This window comes from Dendrobates tinctorius, unplaced genomic scaffold, assembly GCF_039654945.1.
Source record: "Dendrobates tinctorius isolate UK_male_01 unplaced genomic scaffold, ASM3965494v1 ptg000092l, whole genome shotgun sequence".
Taxonomy (NCBI): Eukaryota; Metazoa; Chordata; class Amphibia; order Anura; family Dendrobatidae; genus Dendrobates; species Dendrobates tinctorius.
Window position 1 is genome coordinate 10573131 of NW_027361760.1, and position 19317 is coordinate 10592447.

The 19317-nt window shown below is 43.0% G+C and overlaps 1 protein-coding gene across 5 annotated transcripts in view; it reads left to right on the forward strand.

Annotated features, from left to right (window-relative positions):
- The window catches only part of LONP1 (lon peptidase 1, mitochondrial), a 571467-nt gene that overhangs the window by 341925 nt on the left and 210225 nt on the right, over nucleotides 1–19317 (forward strand). For all 5 annotated transcript variants that reach the window (XM_073586323.1, XM_073586320.1, XM_073586321.1 and 2 more), the window contains one exon: nucleotides 3341–3506. In XM_073586323.1, coding sequence (XP_073442424.1) covers nucleotides 3341–3506 — 166 coding nt within the window. The remainder of the gene's footprint in view (nucleotides 1–3340; nucleotides 3507–19317) is intronic.

Genomic DNA, 19317 nt, shown 5'->3' on the forward strand with positions numbered 1-19317 from the left:
TGATCACGTTATCCGTCATGGGATTTTCTTGTGTAAATACTGTTGAAAAAAAGTCATTTAGCATATTGGCTTTTTCTTCATGCTCATCAACCATTTCAACCAAAATATTTTAAAAGGGGCCAACACTATCATTTTTTAAGGCTTCGTCACACATAGCGAGATCGCTAGTGAGATCACTGATTTTGTGACGCATCAGCGATCTCGCTGTGTGTGGCACGCATCAGCGAACGCCCCCCCCCGCCGGGTATCGCTGATCGTGCAGGAATGTCCTGGGCCATTTCTTGATCGTTGGTCTCCCGCTGGCCAGTGCGCATCGCTGCGTGTGGCAGGGAGAGACCAACGATCAGCAAGCTCCCAGCGCTGTAAGCAGACGCTGGGAGCTGGTATCCATGATAAATATCGGGTAACTAAGCGCGTGCGTCGCTTAGTTACCTGATGTGTACCTTGGATACCAGCTTGCTTGCGCTGGGAGCTGGTATCAAGGTAAACAGCAGGTAACTTAGTGCCGCGCGCTTAGTTACCCGATATTTACCTTGGATACCAGCTCCCAGCGTGAGCACGCTTGTATCCAAGGTACACAGCGGGTAACTAAGCGACGCGCTTGCTTAGTTACCCGATATTTACCTTGGATACCAGCGTCCTTGCTGGTCCTGATCTCTGGCGAGATCTGCCTGTTTGACAGTTCACCAGCGATCATGTAGCGATGCACCAGGGATCCTGACCAGGTCGTATCTTTGTCAGGATCGCTGGTGCATCGTTTGGTGTGACGGAACCCTTAGTTTCTTACTATTTATGTAGTTAAAGAATATTTTGAGATTATTTTTACTTTCTCTAGCGATGAGCCTTTCTGTCTCAATCTTTGCTGTCTTGATTTGTTTTTTACAGAATTTATTTAATCCTCTGTATTTATTTAATGCCTCATCACTTCCTACTTGCTTTAATTCTCTACATGCTTTATTTTTGTCACTTATTGCGCCCCTTACAGCTCTATTGAGCTATAGTGGTTTCCTCCTATTTCTAGCATATTTATTCCCATACGGTTTATACTGTGCACAAGTCCTATTCAGGATGCTAATAAACGTCTCCCATTTTCTTTGTTAATTTTTATGTCTCAGGATATCGTCCCAGTTAATTGTAGCAAGATCACCTCTCATCCTGAAGCTTAGTGTCCTTGTAACCCCTCTACTACACATCTTATTAAAGCACACATGAAAACTTATTATTTTGTGATCACTATTACTCAAGTGACCCCCAACACTTATATTTGATATGCGGTCTGGCCTGTCTGTTAATATTATGTTTAGCAATGCCCCCCTTCTTGTTGGGTCCTGAACCAGTTGTGAAAAGGTAATTGTCTCTCATAGTTGTCAAAAACCCATTACCCTTGCTGGAACTGCAGATTTCTGTTCCCCAATGTATTTCAGGGTAGTTGAAGTCCCCCATAATAATAATGAATTCTCCATGAGTCACTGCTTCATCTATTTGCTTTATGATGATATTCTCCATAGCTTCCATTATTTTTGGGGACGTAAAACAAACCCCATCAGTAATTTTTTTTTTTTTCCCCTCCCCTTATCCTCCACCCACAGGGACTCTACATTTTCATTAGATTCCGATATATTATCACGCAGGATGGGTTTTGAGGATGATTTTACATATAAACACCCCCCCCCCCCCGCCCTTGCTTATTTGTACGGTCATTTCTGAACAGACTATAGCCCTGTAAATTAACCATCCAGTCATGGCTTTCGTTCAGCCATGTCTCCGATATCCCATGTCATAATTATGTTCCAACAAAATTAATTCTAATTCCTCCATTTTGTTGGTGAGGCTTCTGGCATTAGTATACATGCACTTTATGTATCTCTCTGTACCTCTATTCTTTCTTAAATTATTAACTGTTCTAACCCCACCCTCCATGCCACCCCCACCCCCCGTTTCATTATTTGTGCCCAGGTCTCTATCTGCACTGTCTTCCCTTCCTATAAAATGAATACTCTCCCCCCCAGTCCCTAGTTTAAATACTCCTCCAACCTTCTAGCCATTTTCCCCCCCAGCACAGCTTCACTCTCCCCATTGAGGTGCAGCCCGTCCCTAGCGTAGATCCTGTAGCCAACTGAGAAGTTGGCCCAGTTCATCTGGAACCCAAACCCCTCCTTCCTTACACCAATTCTTGAACCACTTATTTATCTCCCTAATCTCCCGTTGCCTCTCTGGTGTGGTACAAGCAGTATTTCAGAGAATACCACCTTGGAGGTCCTTGCTTTAAGCTTGCAGACTAATTCCCTGAATTCACCTGTCTGGCCTGCCCTGCTCTCCTATTTCCCCCCTTACTGGAGCAGACACTCCTCTGGCTTTCCGAGGACATGCCTTGCTGCATCAGTGCTAGCCCTGTCCTGATACTCGCCTCATCTGCCAACTTAGCAAGCTTATTGGGGTGTGCCAGATCAGGACTAGTCTCCCTGGCACTCTTCCCTCTACCCTACCTTCTGTCACCCAGCTTGCTCCTTCACTGTCCTGCAGCTCCGTCCTAGCACCCCCCCTCATCTATCCCATTGAGCGTCTGCTCAGTGAGCAGCAGACTCTTTTCCATATTGCCTATGGATCTGTGTTGACAGCTGCACATTTAGATCCAGTATCTGGGCTTCCAAATGCACAACCTGCTCACATCTCGCACAGCAGTAAGCACCCTCGGCAGTAAGCACCCTCAACCAGCTGTTCAAGGATTGCATACATGTGGCAAGATGTACACTGGATGGCATTGGCAATAGTGGCACACATTCCTAATGGGGATTGCACCAGACAGAAAAGATAAGTAAAAATAAATAAAAAGTATTAATAAAATATAACAGCAATTCAGTAATACCTCCCTTGGAAACTCCCTGAATCCAAAGTCACTGAATCACAAGTCACACACTTACCACCGTTCACACTTGCGCTCCTGTCACACTCAGCTCACTCACACTCTCTCAGGCAGAAGATTTAAAGAGATTTTTTTTTCCTTCACCAGCAAACCATCCTGTTGCTCAATGCATTTCCAAAAGGACTTGAGCCCCAAGCAGCTGCCCCTTATAAACCATTAATTATGAACCCCACCCTTAATTATCTCCTTGTCAATATAGCTACACCTCAAGATTTAAATGCAATATAGTTAACCCTTAAACTAGTAAGCAGCATTTTTAGAGGCATGTTTATGATGCTTTTTCAGCCAGGTTCCAAGTGAGATCCACACGAAAAAGACAGTGTGTACATACCCTAAAGGTGCATTAACCCAAAAGCATTGTCTAATAGCCTATGTGCCTTGTAAAACTAATGCAATACAATGATTCATGTGCCTAAGGTTCTGCGGAAGTCTGCCTACAAGATTGTAAATGGAGATGCCCAGATTGTGGAAGTGAATCAGTCCAATCTCCAAGAATTTGTAGGAAAACCAATCTTCACTGTGGACAGAATGTATGATGTCACTCCACCTGGTGTGGTCATGGGCCTCGCCTGGACTGCCATGGGTAAGTGCAATATACCATAAATGTTTTTTCAGCGAATATATTCTGTTTATTGTGCTAAAATTACAAAAAGAGTGCTCAACGGCTCTAATCTTGAGAAGAAGGTAGGGTAACTCTAGCTGCATTTGCTTACGTTCAGATAGAATGCTTGCTATGATATTTTCACATATAGTCATGTATATGGAATTATCTATCATGTCCATATCTATGCTTACAATTAACACCATGTGTTATGACGTGTCAAAATATATTTATATTGCTCAAATGAATAAAGGGAACACTAAATACAACCTAGATATCACTGAATGAAATATTCCAGTTGCAAATCTTCATTACATAGTGGAATGTGTTCAGAACAGGAAAACATAAAAATGATCAATGTAAATCAAAATGAATATCCCATGGAGGTCTGGATTTGGAATGATTCTCAAACTCAAAGTGAGAAATCAAATTACAGGCTGATTCAACTTCAGTAGAAATGCCTCATGACAAGGAAAAGATGTTCAGTACGGTGTGTGGCCTCCACGTGCCTCTGACCTCCCTAAAACAACTGGGCATGCTCCTGATGAGGCGGTAGATGTTATGCTGAGCGATCTCCCAAATCTAGATTAAAGCATCAGTCCACTCCTGGACACTGTGGTGCAACGTGGTGTTGGTGGATGGAATGAGACATCATAGAATCGTAGAGTTGGAAGGGACCTCCTGGGCCATCTGGTCCCACCCCCTGCTCAAAAGCAGGATTCGCTAAATCATCCCAGACCGATGTCTGTCCAGCCTCTGTTGAAGACTTCTATTGAAGGAGAACTCACCACCTCTCGTGGCAGCCTGTTGCAATCATTGATCACTCTGTCAGTGTGCCAGATGAGTTCGACTGGATTCAGGTCTGGAGAATGGGCAGGCCAGTTCATAGCATCAATGCCTTCATCATTCAGGAACTGCTGACACACTTCAGCCACATGAGACCTAGCATTGTCATGCATCACAAGGAACCCAGAGCTCACTGCACCTGCATATGGTATCACAATGGATCTGAGGATTTCATTCTGCTACCTAATGGAAGTCGGGGACCTCTGGCTACCTCCTGGGCGGCTGTGTGGCCCTCCAAAAAAAATACCTCCCACAAACGATTACCGATTCACCGCCAAACCGGTCATGCTAGAAGAGCAGGAAGCAGACCGTTCTCTGTATCTCCAGACTCTGTCATATCTGTCACATGCGCTCAGGGTGAACCTGTTCTCAGCAGTGAAAAGCACAGAGTCCAATGTCGAATCTGTCAATCTTGGTGTTTTCTGGCAAATGCCAATTGTCCTACTTGTGGATGTTATGTCGGGCCCTCATTGAGAGTCTGTTTCTGACAGCAGACACATGGATATCAGTGATCCCAAAAACAAGGCTAAATATGCAAAAGCTCATCCATAATGATACAGCAAAAACCCAAAAGAAAATATAGGACCAAGGAGCAGTAGGTAAAATATATAAATTTTATTATTGCAAAAATTATTAATATAAAAATTGTATGTAGTATAACAATATATGAACAAGGGAATCAGCACCACCTAGATACCTCACTAAGGCTAGGTCATTACATAAATGGCAAATTGGTTAAACCCGTATATATCACATATACCCATGGTAGTAAAAGATTCACAATTGGCCATATATATAAAAATAGACCACAAGTATAAAAGTAAAGATAAATAATTGCCGCCAGATGTAAAGTGTAAACAAATGAACAAGAAAATATCTCTCAAATATAAAGTGCAATATACAGTATGTGGTCCAAAACCAGGGCTGTGGAGTCGGTAAGCCAAACCTGTGACTCCGACTCCGACTCCTCAATTTCCCTTACACCGACTCCGACTCCAACTCCGACTCCGACTCCACGACTCCGACTCCCACACATATTGCTTATATTTAAGTGAAAAATTTATTGTAGTACAATGTGAACCTCAGACATTTAATCATTTTTATGATCCAATAATCAAGATATTTAGATAGAACAGAATATATATTGGTGTACTACCCGGTTTTCATTCTTTTTGGTACAGATACGATATGGATAGACAGATATGGATAAATGGATAGATAGAGCAGATTTCTAATCTGCTTTTGCTATTGAAAACATTATCTATGAGCTCAAAAACCTTTCAGGTGATGCAGTTTTTTAAAAAGATGATCAGCTTTTGCAGCTGAAAAACGTATCCTCAAAAAACACAGGAAAAACGCTGTGTGTGAATGTAGCCTTAGATCAGGAATATAACAGCCATTTATAGGACATTTCATAACTTTCCCAAACTCCTATGAAAAAATATTCAGCACATCCTGCATTGAATTACTGTACCCAATTTATTATATATTTTAGGAGTCGGAGTCGGTCCATTTTATACCGACTCCAACTCCGACTCCGACTCCACCAAAATGAGCACCGACTCCGACTCCACGACTCCGACTCCGACTCCACAGCCCTGTCCAAAACACAGACCTACTAAAGATACCTAGAAGGAAATATAAACTTACAGCTAAGTTTTCAAATAACATCCAGTGGTTCAGAAGTTCAAAAATACTGGCCGTGATGTTACATAGAAAAGGGGGTATATAAAGGTGTGTAAAGTAATATATGCATATAATGCCAAAGACCAACCTTGCTGAAGTGTGGGCAGGGAGACCCCAACGCGCGTTTCACTTCTATCGTTCTTCGGGTGGCGTGACACATGGATGTCAGTAGCCTGCTAGAGGTCATTTTGCGCTGCTCCCCATTTTTTATATAATATACAGTACAGACCAAAAGTTTGGACACACCTCATTCAAAGAGTTTTCTTTATTTTCATTACTATGAAAATTGTAGATTCACTCTGAAGGCATCAAAACTATGAATTAACACATGTGGAATTGTATCATTAACAAAAAAGTGTGAAACAACTGAAAGTACTGTATGTCTTATATCTAGATCAATGTCTAGAGTATCTTATATGTCTAGAGTCTCCAAAGTAGCCACCTTTTGCTTTGGTTACTGCTTTGCACACTCTTGGTATTCTCTTGATGAGCTTCAAGAGGTAGTCGTGTCCTCTATGGTTGTTGCTAGCTCATCGCCTATGTAGCAAAGCAGATTGAGTTGTCCCATGGAGGCTATTGAAGCATGCCAAAATAAAAAAAAAGTTTTAAAAAATATGAAAAATAAAAAAACTAAAAGTTGAAATCACCCTCCTTTTGCCCCATTCAAAATTGAACAATAAAAAAATCACACATACACATATTAGGTCTCAGAATCGCCCGATCTAGCAAGAAAAAGAAAAGCATTAACACGATTGCTAAATGGCGTAGCGAGAAAAACAAAACAAAACGCCAGAATTACTTAAAATGCAATAACGGGCGATCAAAAGAACGTATGTGCAGAAAAGTGGTATCATTAAACACGTCAGCTCAGCACGCAAAAAATAAGCCCTCACCCAACCCCAGATCACGAAAAATGGAGACGCTACGGGTCTCGGAAAATGGCGCTTTTCTTTTTCTTTTTTTTTTTCGTGACTTTGGACTTTTTTTTGACCACTTAGATTAAAAAGAACTTAGACATGTTTGGTGTCTATGAACTCGTAATGACCTGGAGAATCGTAATGGCAGGTCGCTTTTAGCACTTAGTGAACCTAGCAAAAAAAGCCAAGCAAAGAACAAGTGTGGAATTGCACTTTTTTTTGCAATTTCACACTTGGAATTTTTTTCCTGTTTTGTAGTACACGACATGGTAAAACCAATGGTGTCGTTCAAAAGTACAACTTGTCCCGCCAAAAACAAGCTTTCACATGGCCATATTGATGAAAAAATAAAAAGTTTTGGCTCCAGAAAGAAGGGGAGGGAAAAATGAAAACGCAAAACCAAAAAACACTGCGATCAAACATGATTGCAGCATTCCTGGAGCAGGCAGAGGGGCTCTCAGCTGACAGCCCCTCTGCCTTTCGATTGGAGACCCCATCTCGTGGGTTCCCAAAAGCTGCCATGGAGACCCGATGTCATTGGGTCGCCCCCCCCAGGGCGGTGGGGTACTCGGTACCGGGCCGGTGTTGTCGGGATGTGTCACAGCAGCGGTGAGCCAGTCAGTGGCCCTGGGCGCCCAATTAATAGGGGGAGTTTGAATGGTGGAATGTAGTTAATGGAATAGTTCGTGACGCCACCTGTGGTGTTCGGCAAGTGAGATGTTAAGCCGACGCTGCTTGCAGATCCTCTGGGGCTGGTGGTGTGTTGCAGCCAAGATGGTGAAGCTCCCCACAGGTGAAGCTATAGCCCCAGGGCAGTGTAGATGTGGAGTTAGAGGAGAGGCACAAGCGGTGTGGAAGTTGGTACCCAGATGTAGCAGTGCTGGGTGTATTGACGCAAGAATCAATGGAAGACACCAGGGCTTGTAGTTCCAAAGCTTTACTCACAGTCTGTAGTAGGTGCCTGCCTCCGTACTGTGTCCTCCGGGTCAGAGGCTCAATCAACCTCTCGGTCAGATGGAATGCTCCCTTCCAACGCTCCCCCAACATGTATCTTTCTGAACGTCTCCTCTTATAGCGCCTTTAAGTGTGAAGATCTCCTAGTACTGAGTTACACTGGAGTGCCTCCTGACAGATGTTCCCAAGAACTCTACTTGAAAGGAAGACAGCTGTAGCCTGCTTCGGGGGACTCCTCACTCCTGAGTCCCGGCTCACTATCCAAGTTGCTGTTGTGCCCCAAAGTCTTAGATGGGAGTAGTGCATTTACAGCCCACTACTCCACCGGTGTCTGCTGCAGGACCATTAGTATCCATACAACCTCGGGGACTGGGCCCCAGCCTTGCGCTTAGAACTTCTAGGAAGGGTTCTCTCCTAACCCACGTCCTCTGTTCCCTTTTACTCCTTCGTTCCGTACTAATCTCTCTCTTATGGAAGATCAGGTTTCAGTTCAATGTCTTTCTCCTTCTTTCCTTTCCCGTGCCAGCAGACCCAGGTCTGTTGTGAGCTCATCTGTTCATTCATCTTTTGTGTCCGAGGATCTCCCTCTTCTGGTGAAGGAAGGTAGTGAGGATGATTTGGATGAAAGAAACCAAACACCTGATCAGGTGGATCGTGACTGGGTAACGGGAACTACTGACTGGATATAAGGCAGCCGACGCCCTTCTGAGTCGCTGGTGATTTCTCTGCTGGATTCTTGGAGACCAGTCTGATTCCTGCTTCCCAAAGATAAGTTTTTGCTCTGCTATTGAACTTATTGGTTTTGGTTTTGTTTACCTTGTTTTTTGAGTTCAGCCATCCCCGGCCGGGGGTGTGCTGGATTCTTTTTCCTTGATCAGTGTTCTCTTTTGCTCTGCTTCCAGAATATTCTGAGTGCTGATATAGGGTTTGAAGTCTAGTGACTTCAGGGTCCTTTTTGCTTATCAGTTGTGTTGGTAGTATTTTTTGGCAGGGTTTTCTCGGATTGCAGACAGCAGCTTTTCTGTCCTGTCCTTTTTAGTTAGCTTTGGCCCCATTGTTTGCTCAACCTATCTTTCTATCTGTGTTAGTGTTTTCATCTTGCTTCACCGTCATTATATGTTGGGGGCTGCCTATTGCTCTGGGGTCTGCTCTGGGGCAGTCAGTTTTTCTCTTTTCTCTCTTTAGGCTTGTGTAGATCTCCGGCTGTGACGAGGTGTCTAGGATCACCGTAGGAACACTCCACGGCTACTGCTAGTTGTGTGATAGGATCAGGGGTCTGCAATCCGCTAGTTTCCAACCTCTCTGATTTTCTGGGCTGAGCTTGTGTTTTGTTTTTTTCCTCCTCGGTGACTCAATCATAACACAGGTCACTGAGGTCTGCTGCAGCACCTCCTTCCTCCATCCCTCTCTCAGGGATCTTCTTTCCTCACTCCTCTCTGAGTGGCTTCCTCTCCCAGACTGACCTGTAATCCTAAACATTCCCGCTCTTTTTATGTATTCTCAACTCCACCCGCCTCCCAGCACGTTTCATGTTCCAAGCAGGGAGCCACCAAAGGTACTCTGCTACACTCCAAGCAGGGAGCCGCAATGTGGCTTTGCTGAACTACTCTGTTGTGTGGGGTGCGAGTGTTGGAACGTGGTCAGGAGCCTCCAACTTACCTGGATGGTGGGGCACCACACCTCAGGAGGAGGTGCAGTACCTCTGTGGCGACTGAACCCCAGGGGCGCCACATCATCATGATGACATCTGGGTCTCCAGGCCTGAGAGACTTCCTGTCATGCGCAGTGCATGTCAGGAAGTCTCACAGGTCAGTGTAAAATGCATGCAGTGCTCACAGCTTCTATAGCATGCAGATTTGCATGCTATAGAAGCGATCAGCCTGCACAAAATGAGTGTCCCATAGTGGGACACTGTGTAAGGCTAGGTTCACACTGCGTTAGGGCATCCGTTTAACGGATCTGTTAAACGGATGCGCTAATGCCACTTTTGACAACTTTAGCGCCATAGCGCGAACGGTATGCGTTAAAGCATGTTGGCCCTCCGGTACCAAGCGCTACCATGCGTTAGCCAATACAATCCTATGCACAGGGAACGGGTCCGTTCGCTGTGCGTTAATGCCAAAGCACCCAAAAACGCTGCTAGCAGTGTTCGAGGGTGCGTTAGGAAATAACGCATACTTGCGAACGCATGCCGATTTCGATATTTACATTGCGGTCAATGGGTGCGATAACGGATCCGTTAGATAGCGTTTACGGCGCTGTCTAACAGCGCTAGCGGATTCACCCTAACGCAATGTGAACCCAGCCTAAAAGTAAGAGCTAAAAATTAAAATTATAAAAATATTTAAAAAAAATAAATTATAAAATAATAAAATCAATATATATTCTAGCAATAAATACATTTTTGAATTAAAAAAAATCTAAACAATAAAAGTACACATATTTAGAGTTGCCACGTCCGTAATGACCCAACCTATACACAATGTTCCAATTTATTATGCAAATATTTCTCTCTGATTTTCCTAAGTGGTCGGTGCAAATGACAGTCAGTCTAATAAGTCATCACTGGTTAGAGTATACATCGAATTTTATTGAAGAAACCTCACAATGATAACAGTATAATCTCCAAAATGAATAAAAACTCAAAATGCACTGTTCCAAATTATTAGGCACAGTAGAATTTCTAAACATTTGATGTTTTAAAGAACTGAAAATGCTCATTTGTGGAATTTGCAGCATTATCAGGTCATATTCACTAAAGAAAAAAAAGCTATTTAACTCCAAAACATCCTAACAGGCCAAGTTACATGTTAACATAGGAACCCTTCTTGGACATCACCTTCACATTTCTTGCATCCATTGAACTTGTGTTTTTGGAGAGTTTCTGCATGTATTTCTTTGCATGAAATCAGAATAGCCTCCCAGAGCTGCTGTTTTGATGTGAACTGCCTCCCACCCTGATAGATCTTTTTCTTGATGATACTCCAAAGGTTCTTTATAGGGTTGAGGACAGGGAAAGATGGTGGCCACATCATGAGTTTATCTCCTTTTATGCCCATAGCAGCCAATGGAGATGGAGCATTGTCATGCATGAAGATGATTTTGCTCCTGAAGGCACACTTCTGCTTTTTATATCATGGAAGAAAGTTGTCATTCAGAAACTCTATATACTTTGCAGAGGTCATTTTCACACCTTCAGCAACCTTAAAGGGCCCTACCAGCTGTTTCCCCATGATTCCGGCCCAAAACATGACTCCTCCACCTCCTTGCTGACGTTGCAGCCTTGTTGGGACATGGTGGCCATCCACCAACCATCCACTACTCCATCCATCTGGACCATCCAGGGTTGCTCGACACTCATTAGTAAACAAGACTGTTTGAAAATTAGACTTCATGTACAGTATGTCTGAGCCCACTGCAACCGTTTCTGCTTGTGAGCCCTGTTTACAGGTGGCCAAATAGTAGGTTTATACACCACAGCAAGCCTTTGAAGGATCCTACACCTTGAGGTTTTATGGTCTCCAAAGGCACCAGCAGCTTCAAATATCTGTTTGCTGGTTTGTAATGGCTTTTTAACAGCTGCTCTCTTCATCCGATGAGCTTGCCTGGCAGAATCCTTGCTCATTCTACCTCAGGAAATATCTAATGTTTTCATCCCTTGACCAAGGCATTCCCTTGACCTTTGCACTATTTCAGCAGCAGAGAGATCCTTTTTCTTTCCCATGTTACTTGAAAACTCTGGCCTGCTTAAGGCTATGTGCCCACGCTAGCGTTTTTAAATGCTCAGGAAACTGATCCCCTCTCCCAGAAAGCGCGCGTCGTTTTCCGCGCGTTTCTTACGCGGTTTTTGTTAAAAAGCCGCGCGTTTTTAATGCGTTTTTTGACACGTTTTCTGGGAACGTTGGGGATGGCTAAAACCGCTCAGCAATGCGGGAATTAATGAGCATGTTGCGTTTTTAGCCGCTAAGCGATTCCTGAGCGGTTAAAAACGCATGCATTGGCACAAAAAGCCAAAAACGCATGCTTATTAATTTGAAGCCTCTTTTAAGCGTTTCTGCAGCGTCTGATCCAGCACAAACGCTTAAAAAAACGCAACATGGGCATACAGCCTAATAGTGTGGAACATCCAGTTTTCCTTTTATTTGGCTCACATGGCAAACTAATTATCAGAGGTATCTGAGACTGATTTTAGTGATCCAAAGAACCCTGAGACACAATACCATCAATGGGTTTCATTGACGCTATTACACTTAAAACCAATTTGCATAATAATTTGGAACATGGTGTAAAACTGTCCCACTAGTTAACCCTTTTAGTGAAAACCATTAAAAAAAGCCAAAAAACAATGCTTTATCATCATACTGCCTAACAAAAAGTGGAATAACACGCGATCAAAACGACGGGTATAAATATATGTAGTACCGCTGAAAACATCATCTTGTCTCGTAAAAAACAAGCCCCCATACAGCGTCATCAGCAAAAGAAAAAAAGTTATAGCGCTCTGAATAAAGCGATGGAAAAATAATCATTTTTTATATAATAAATAAGTTATAGCTGTCAAAATAGGAATGTAAAAATTTTTTTTTTATAAAAGTTTTTATTGTGTAAAAGCGCCAAAACATAAAAAAATTATATAAATGAGGTATCGCTGTAATCGTACTGACCCGAATAATAAAACTGCTTTATCAATTTTACCACATGTAGAACGGGGTTAACGCCCCTCAAAAGAAATTCATGAATTGCTGGTTCTTGTTCATTCTGCCTCCCAAAAATCTGAATAAAAATGATCAAAAATTGTCAAGTGCCCAAAATTGTACCAATAAAAACGTCGACTTGTCCCGCAAAAAACAAGACCTCACTTGACACTGTGGGCCAAAATATGGAAAAATTATAGCTCAAAATGTGATGCAAAAGCTATTTTTTGCAATAAAAAGCGGCTTTTTTGTGTGTGTCACTGCTGCCAAACATAAAAACCCGCTATTTAAACTGTGTTCCAAATTATTATGCAAAAAGAGTTTAGGAGTGATAAGGTTAGAATTTTTTTGTTTGTCATTTAAACTCATTGATGGTGATGTGTGTCAGGGCTCTTTATATCACTGAAAGCAATTGCAGATACCTGTGCAAATTAGTTTGGCAGGTGTGTCCAAATAAAGGCAAGACTACTTAAGAAGGCTGTTCCACATTATTAAGCAGCCTACATTTTTTGTCAAAATGGGAAAGAAAAAGGATGTGTCGGCTGCTGAGAAGCAAGAAATTGTGGAGTATTTCGGTCAGGGCATGACTACAATCAACATTGCCAAGACACTTCATCGTGATCATCGCACAAGAAGTATCTTATCACACGTGTGCGTGCTGATAAGAAAAAATTGAGGACTCTTTCCAACAGGCAATTGCGTCAGGTTAAAAGAGCAGCTGCAAAAATGCCTTGTCATAGCAGCAGACAAGTTTTTGAAGCTGCTGGTGCCTCCAACGTCCCCCGAACAACAAGATGCAGGGTCCTACAGAGGTTTGCAGCTGTGCGTAAGCCATCCTGTCGACCACCTCTATCCACTGCACACAAGCAGAAGCGGCTCCAGTGGGCCAAACGATACATGAAGACTGACTTCCAAACTGTTTTGTTCACCGATGAGTGCCGTGCAACGCTCGATGGTCCAGATGGATGGAGTGGAGGATGGCTGGTTGATGGACACCCCATGAAAACACGGCTAAGGCGCCAACAAGGAGGAGGTGGAGTAATGTTTTGGGCTGGAATCATGGGGAGAGAGATTGTCGGCCCCTTTAGGATCCCTGAAGGGGTAAAGGTGAACTCCATAATCTATGTGGAGTTTCTAAAACAGCACTTCCTGCCATGGTTCAAGAGGAAGAACCATGCTTTCCGCAGCAAGATCATTTTCATGCATGATAATGCACCGTCTCATGCTGCAAATAACACATCTGGATCTCTGGCTGCTATGGGCATAAACTTATGGTGTGGCCACCATCTTCCCCTGACCTCAACCCCATTGAAAACCTCCAGATGGATGGAGTAGTGGATGGTTGGTTGGTGGCCACCATGTCCCAACAAGGCTGCAACGTCAGCAAGGAGGTGGAGGGGTCACCGAACCCTCATCCACACCACCAGGCCGATCAGGATAGGCCCGGTGAAAAGCACGAACCAATCTATTGGCATGAATATCAGAGGCAGAGACCCAAGAATTATCCTCCTGACCATAACCCTTCCATTTGACCAAATACTGGAGTCTCCGTCTAACCAAACGAGAATCCAATATTTTCTCTACCTCATATTCCATATTGCCTTTAACCAACACAGGGTCAGGAGGTGCTGCCATAGGAACCACTGGCTCAACAAACCTCTTCAACAGAGATTTGTGAAATACATTATGGATCTTGAACGTAACTGGAAGAGCCAATTGAAACGAAACAGGGTTAAGAATTTCCAAAATCTTATAAGGACCAATAAATCTTGGCTTAAATTTAGGAGATGCAACCTTCATAAGAATATTCCTAGACGACAACCAAACCATATCACCCACTTTAAACCGGGGACCAATGGTCCTATGCCGGTTGGAAAATCGCTGGGCCTTTTCCTGAGAGAGTGACAACTTATCCATCACTTGGTCCCATATCTGCTGCATTATCTTAACCAGTGTCCACACCTGGGCAGGACGAAGATTCCACTTGCCCTGAAGAGAATCGAGGATGAAACCCAAAATTACAGAAAAAGGGTGACATCAAAGTGGCAGAACTAGCTCTATTGTTCAGTGCGAATTCGGCCAAGGGCAAAAATGAGACCCAATCATCCTGATCAGCAGATATAAAACATTTCAAATAAGACTCCAAGGTCTGGTTTGTTCTCTCAGTCTGTCCATTGGTCTGGGGATGAAATGCAGAGGAGAAGGATAACTGAATTCCCAGATTGGAACAAAAGTCTTTCCAGAATCTGGAAACAAACTGGACTCCTCTGTCGGACACTATGTTCTCAGGAATCCCATGTAACCGAACCACCTGTTGTAAAAACAAGGGCACCAACTCAGCGGAAGATGGCAACTTTGGGAGTGGTACAAGATGGACCATCTTTGAAAATCTATCACAAATCACCCAGATAAGTCATTCTCTGAGAGACAGGAAGATCAGAAATAAAATCCATTGAGATATGGGTCCATGGCCTCTTGGGCACCGGCAAGGGCATCAGCAACCCACTAGAACGAGAACAGGGTTTAGACCGAGAACAAGTCCCACAGGACTGTACAAAATTCCTGATGTCACGAGATAAGGCAGGCCACCAAAAGGACCGACTCACCAAATCTCTGGTACCAAAAATACCTGGATGACCAGCCAATGCGGAGCAATGAATTTCAGACATCACTCTTTCTCCACTGGTCAGGAACATACAATTTTCCCATAGGGCAAAGCTCAGGTTTATCCTCCTGAAATTCCTCCAGGGCGCGTCTCAAATCGGGCGAAATGGCAGAAAGAACTACCCCCTTACCTAGGATGGTAGTAGGCTCGGTCACACTAAGAGAATCGGCAAAGAAATTCCTAGAAAGGGCGTCTGCCTTAACATTCTTAGTGCCTGGAAGAAAAGAGACCACAAAATTAAAACGCGTGAAAAACAAGGCCCATCTAGCCTGTCTAGGATTCAAGCGTTTGGCCGACTCCAGATAAATCAAATTCTTGTGATCGGTGAGGACCACAACTTGATGTCTAGCTCCCTCCAACCAATGTCTCCACTCCTCAAATGCCCATTTCATGGCCAACAATTCCCGATTCCCCACGTCATAGTTGCGTTCAGATGGGGAGAACTTTCGAGAAAAGAAGGCACAGGGATTCATCTTAGAAGTCACAGGGTCTTTTTGGGACAAAACAGCTCCTGCACCAATCTCAGAAGCATCTACCTCCACCTGAAATGGAAGTGAGACATCAGGTTGCCGTAAAACTGGAGCTGAAGTAAATCTCTGCTTAAGCTCCTGAAATGCTGAGATAGCCTCAGGAGACCAATTCAGCACATCAGCACCCTTCTTGGTCAGATCAGTCAGTAGTTTGACAATACCAGAAAAATTGCCTATAAATTTACAATAGAAATTGGCAAAGCCCAAAAACTTCTGGAGGGCCTTCAAAGAAGTAGGCTGAACCCAATCATAAATGGTCTGTACCCTGGCCCGGTCAATTTCAATAGTCGATGGAGATAAGATAAATCTCAAAAATGAAATCCTCTGTACACCAAAGAGGCATTTCGATCCCTTAACAAACAGGGAATTCTCCCTCAAAATCCGGAACACAGTCCGGACGTGTTCCACATGAGAATCCCAATCACTAGAAAAGATCAAAATATCATCCAGATAGATGATCAAAAACTTATCCACAAAGTCACGGAAAATATCATTCATAAAGGACTGGAAGACAGAAGGGGCATTAGTGAGCCCAAAAGGCATCACCAGGTACTCAAAATGTCCCTCCGGAGTATTAAACGCCGTCTTCCATTCATCCCCGTGCTTGATGCGAATAAGATTATACGCCCCCCTGAGGTCAAGCTTAGTAAACCAGCAGGCACTCTTAACTCTGGAGAATAAATCAGACATCAGAGGTAACTGGTACTGGTACGATATTTAACCGTCATCTTTTTAAGGGAACGATAATCAATACACGATCTTAATGAACCATCTTGGCCACAAAAAGACCAGCACCTAAAGGTGACGAGTATGGTCTAATATGACCCTTCTCCAATGACTCCTTAATATAGGATCGCATAGCATCATGTTCGGGTACTGATAAGTTGAAAAGCCGACCCTTGGGAAATTTACACCCAGGCAGCAACTCAATTGCACAGTCATAACTCCTATGAGGAGGCAAAGATGCAGACTTGCTCTCACTAAATACATCAGAAAAATCAGCTAGATAATCAGGAATATCATGAGACTGAGGAGAGGTGGAGAAAACAGGAGCGTCCCTAAGAACAACTCACCACAGACCCAGATTTCCAATCCAAAACTGGATTATGAGTTTGCAACCAAGGAAAACCCAGAACAATATTATCATGCAAATTATGCAGCACCAAAAATTTACAATTTCCTTGGTGGTCTGGGGCAAGTCGCATTGTCACCTGGGTCCAAAACTGAGGTTTATTCTCCGCCAAAGGAGTAGCATCAATACTCCTCAAAGGAATAGACGTCCGCAGAGGCGTCATGGAAAAACCACAACATTTAGCAAAGTCCAAATCCATCAGATTCAACGCTGCTCCTGAATCCACAAAAGCCTTCTTGGAAAACGTGGATAAGGAGCAGATCAGAGTAATTGCCAAAAGAAACTTAGGTCATACACTGCCCACAGCAAATGTGTGTGCAAAACATTTCTCTCGTTTAGGGCAGACAGAAATAGTATGAGAGACGTCTCCACAGAAAAAACACAGCTTATTACGCCTTCTAAACTCCTGATGTTGCGCCTTAGACAAAACCCCATCACATTGCATAGGTTCAGACGTTTGCTCCACATGATCAGACAATTGCTTAATCTCCATTAGGAAAAAGGAAAAAAAAATTCTACGGCCCCAGAGAAAAAGAGGGAATATATATATATATATATATATATATATATATATATATATATATATATATATATATATATATATATATATATATAAAAAATTCTTGACACTCTTTTTTTTTTTTTAACAACTTTTTCCTGCTTTTGAGTACCCTAGAACCTGCGGTATGGCTGGTGATTCTGTTATGAATGGGTCACCGAGGAGAAAAAATCAAAACAAGCTAAGTCACAGAAAACCAGAGAGGTTGGTAACTATGCAGATTGCAGATCCCTGATCCTACCATACAACTAGCAGCAGCCGTGGAGCGTACCTACGATGTTCCTAGACGCTTCGTCACAGCCGGAGGACTAAATAACCCTGAAGCATGAAAAGGGGAAAACTAACTGCCCTACAGCAGACCCCAAAGGAATAGCCCCCACACATGTATTGACGGTGAAGCAAGATGAAAGCACAAACACAGGCAGGAAAATAGGCTGAGCAAACGATGGGGCCCAAACTAACTAGAAAGGAGAGGAAAGTCACTGTCTGCAACCTGCAAAAAACCCTACAAAAATAATGTCCAACACTTCTGATAGCAAAATTAACCCTGAAGTCACTAGACTTCTCCCACTTTATCAGCACTCTGAAATATTCTGAGACAGGGCAAAAAGAGGCCAAACTACTAAGGGGCCAAAAGCAAATTGGCAAAATACTGATAACTAAAAGTGGAAATTTAGCACAGCCCCCAGCCGGGGCTGGCTGACCACACAAAAACCTGAATAGACCAACAAAATCAAGTGTGAACATTAGCGGAAAAACTTAGCTTTAGATGACTGGAACAGAGCTGAAAACCAAGAGCTGACAAGCTAGAAGGAATCACCAGCAACTGAATAGGGCGTCGCCTGTCTTAAATCCAATCTGAGACTCCTGAGGTCCAATCGTCATCCTCATTCTCAGGTGGCAGATCTCCACCGATCAAATCATCCTCACTACCTCCTGTTACCACCAGAGGGAGTCTGGAAGGAGAACTCACAACTGGTGAACCAGAGAATGAACTCACAACAGGGTCCTATGTGCAAGTGTAACATCACCTAGAATAAAGTTTTGACTTGAAAACGGTTTGGTTTCATTTTGTAATAAGCTGATAATGCTTATAATTTCACAATTGACCATTTTTTTGTTCAAAATAAAAATAAAAAGGTTGAAAACTCTGCTGTGCATAATAATTTGGAACATGCATTTTGAGTGTTAATTATTTTGAAAAATATATTGTTTTCATAGGCAGTTTGTTCAAAAACATTGCAATTATACTAGAATAGTAGATGACTGGAAAATAACAATGACTGCAATTCATATACGTAATTGAGAGAAAATATGAGGAAATATTTTTTGCATAATAATTTGGAACACAAACCTCCTTTAGTTAGGGAAAATAATTGAATAAAAAAAAGTATTTCCATTTTCCCATTAGGGTTGGGGATAAAGTTAGTGTTAGTGCTAAGTTGGAGTTGGGGCTAAAGTTAGGGTTAGGGTTGGAATTAGGGTTAAGGTTGGAATTAGGGTTAGAGTTGGGGTCAGGGTTGGGATTAGGGTTAGGGGTGTGTTGGGGTCAGGGTTGGAGTCAGATTTGGGGGGTTTCCACTGTTTAGGCACATCAGGGGCTCTCCAAATGACATCAATTCCAGCCAATTCTGCATTGATAAAATAAAATGTGCTCCTTCCCTTCTGAGCTCTGCCATGCGCCCAAACAGTGGTTTACCCCCACATATAAGGTGTCAGTATACTCAACAAATTGCAAAACAACTTTTGGGGTCCAATTTCTCCTGTTAACATTGGGAAAATAAAAAATTGGGCGAAAAGATCATTTTTG